Consider the following 2,676-nt stretch of genomic DNA (forward strand, 5'->3'; position numbering starts at 1 on the left):
CTCGCCTCCGCCGTCGCCTCCCTCGCCCAGCCCGCCTGCGCGCGTCACGTCGGTCCGCGTCAGCCGCATGCCCGCCCAGGGCACCCTGTCGGGCGATAGCAGCAAGCCCGTGGTGTGGTACAACGACGCCAGCTTCCGCAGCTACCGCAAGCCGCGCAGCCCGCTGAACCTGGTGTTCTGGAGCGCGCGCCGCCAGTGCACCGCCACGGTGGGCGTGTGTGGCGGCTGCCCGCGTGCCTGGGCTGTGCCGTCCAACGCCACGCAGACCACGACGACGCTGCCTCTGTACTTCCGCGAGCCCATGCAGCTGGACAGCATCACCATCACGCAGCTGCAGAACCCCGGCGTGCTGTCTGTGGAGCTGCTGCCGTGGCCCGCCACGCCCATCCCTGAGCTGCCCGGCGTGGCGCCTGTGTCCGGCCCCAAGGGCCAGCCCGTGTACTCGGCCGCGTCTGACAGCACGCCCTGCGGCGGCGACCTGGTGATCAGCGTGCCTTCCGACCGCTCGGGCAGCTCGGAGAGCGTGCCTCCTCGCGGCAGCCAGTCGGAGCTACCGCCGCGCCTGCGCCGCACGGCCGTGGGCGGCATCCGCATCACCGTCAAGGCGCAGGCCAAGGGCGCCAAGCCCACCTTCATTTCGTCGGTGCGCTTCAGCGGCCGCGTGCTGTACCCGGCCAACCCCGCCGCGTACGACGGCATGTAGGGAGCTGGCGTAGGCAGGGTAGCTGCTGGCTGAGTGGCCGAGTGGTAGTGAAGCATGTTGGCGGCTTGCATGAGAGCATTGGTAGAAGCGGACACGAACCCAATCCAAGTGATGCATGCAATTCATGTACGGACAACCTAGCTTATGGCATTTCTTGATTCTTACGGCGGTGGCGGCGGTGGCTTAGTAATACCAGGACCTAATCATGCATATTCCTGCGGCCCCGCACTGGGGCACACTAGCTCATTACGGACCCTGCTGGCTGGGTAACGGTGACAACGGTGTTATTGATTGATTGGTGTGGATCATGATTGGCCTCTAGCACATAGAGCTGGCCCTAGAACGCAGCACGCAATTCGTGTGGTGCAGCAGCGCTGAACAGGTGCATGCATAGCAGCAAAAAGCGTAGGTCCGTGTGATTGACCTTACAGGGGGCGTTGGGGAAGGGATGTGGCCACCAGCACGACACCTCGTGGCTGCGCCGCAATGCGTGAATGCTATGATTGAGGGCACGGCCCTCAGGTCCCACAAGCAAGGACCGCAGTGAACCGGTCAACGCTTTGTGTAATCCACTACCAGATGAAGCTTGCTGTCCGCTCCATGCCTCAGCCGCCACCGCTCCAGCCACCGCAGCCGAAAATCTGAGTGCCGGCGTGCAATCTGGGTCGGGTCTGCAGCGCACCGTACACCGCAATCCTGGGATGTTGGGATGGAACGTGGCTGAAAATCGAGGGCCGATCTAGGCTGTGCGTCAAATGCCACGACATTCGACGGGTGTCAGTACATGCTCAGCATGTCACAGGTGTGTCCGGGCGTATCGCAGTTATGGGCTTATGGCACCACAAAGCACATGATGTGAATGGCAGCAAACCCTGACGTAGCGTCTGTGCAGGGGAACGTAAACAGAGCGGGCGGTGAGCCATGACAACATCCCTTGCGCCAGGGGCCGCGGCCTGCGAGGCCTGTCCGTGCGAGACTGCGAGGCACCTCCGATGCCCGGAACCTCACCCCGCGCTCAGCCCCTTTGTGCCCTTCCAGTGTGGTGTTTGTGCATGCAAGCTATAGATGCATAGCGTCCATGGGTGAGGCTGGACTGACAACAGCCAGTTGCATGGTCAGCCTGCGAGCAGGGCGGCACGCGGGTCGGACATGGTCCAGCATTCGTGCAACGGGCTCTGAGTTCCTGTGGCCCAAGGTGCTGCTGGATAGTCATACGTATACTGAGTATCATACACATACCATGTGATGCCTCTGGCCAGGCAAACGCCGCGGCTGAAATGCAATAGGCGCGCAACCGAAGCTGCCGTACATCGCGCGCCAGCAGGTTTCCAGGCCCGCCAGCGCCGCTCTGCAGTTATACAAACATACTCCAGACACAGGCCGATACATCCAAGTCAACGACATCACACACAGTGCAAGAAACACCACTCGAGCTACGTCTCGCGCGAAAACACTCTTGTCCTACCTGCCGACTTGGGCCTGCGTCTCTCGACAGCCGGCTGAGCCTGTCCTATAACCATAAGCTCATACATCTAAGGAGCCAGCCCATATGGCTCGCTCTTCAGCAAGTCGCCCCACGATGGGCGCCTTGGCGCTGCTTTTGGTGGCGAGCTGCTTTGCGGGCGGCGTGTTCAGCGCTCGCATGGCGAAGCTAGCGCTAGATGGTAAGCGCGGCATAGATACATGGGAGGGAGGATGTAAGCAGCGCCTTATATCGGACCAAGGCGCACTCGCAATGGGTTCTTTCCGTTGCGTTCCCCTCCTCTCGCGCGCCTCACCCCTTCCTCCCCTCCTCCCTGCCGCCTGTTCCCGCAGACTCCGCCTCTGTGTCAGACGCCTCCGCCTCCTCTGCCGATCAGCAGCAGGAGCTGGAGTCCGTGGTGTCGGCGCTGGCGCACATGAACGCCGACAGCGAGGCCATGCGCCGTGTGCTGGCGTCGGGCGTGTACCCGCCGTCGCCTGCCCCTCCCAGC

At 62.8% G+C, this 2,676-nt stretch overlaps 2 protein-coding genes across 3 annotated transcripts in view; both read left to right on the plus strand.

The window, feature by feature from the left end:
- Positions 1–1,925, plus strand: part of CHLRE_08g365065v5 (uncharacterized protein) — a 15,932-nt gene extending 14,007 nt beyond the window's left edge. Inside the window, exon 2 of one of the 2 annotated variants that reach the window (XM_043064902.1) lies at positions 31–1,925. In XM_043064902.1, the coding sequence (XP_042921911.1) occupies positions 68–703 (636 nt within the window). In that variant the 5' untranslated portion in view covers positions 31–67 and the 3' untranslated portion in view covers positions 704–1,925. The other variant, XM_043064903.1, reaches the window with a different exon arrangement.
- Positions 1,926–1,973: 48 nt separating this feature from the next.
- The window catches only part of CHLRE_08g365103v5 (uncharacterized protein), a 3,432-nt gene continuing 2,729 nt past the window's right edge, over positions 1,974–2,676 (plus strand). The window contains exons 1-2 of the mRNA XM_043064906.1: positions 1,974–2,367; positions 2,519–2,664. Coding sequence (XP_042921913.1) covers positions 2,283–2,367; positions 2,519–2,664 — 231 coding nt within the window. The 5' untranslated portion in view covers positions 1,974–2,282. The remainder of the gene's footprint in view (positions 2,368–2,518; positions 2,665–2,676) is intronic.

This window comes from Chlamydomonas reinhardtii, chromosome 8 (assembly GCF_000002595.2).
Source record: "Chlamydomonas reinhardtii strain CC-503 cw92 mt+ chromosome 8, whole genome shotgun sequence".
Lineage (NCBI taxonomy): Eukaryota > Viridiplantae > Chlorophyta > Chlorophyceae > Chlamydomonadales > Chlamydomonadaceae > Chlamydomonas > Chlamydomonas reinhardtii.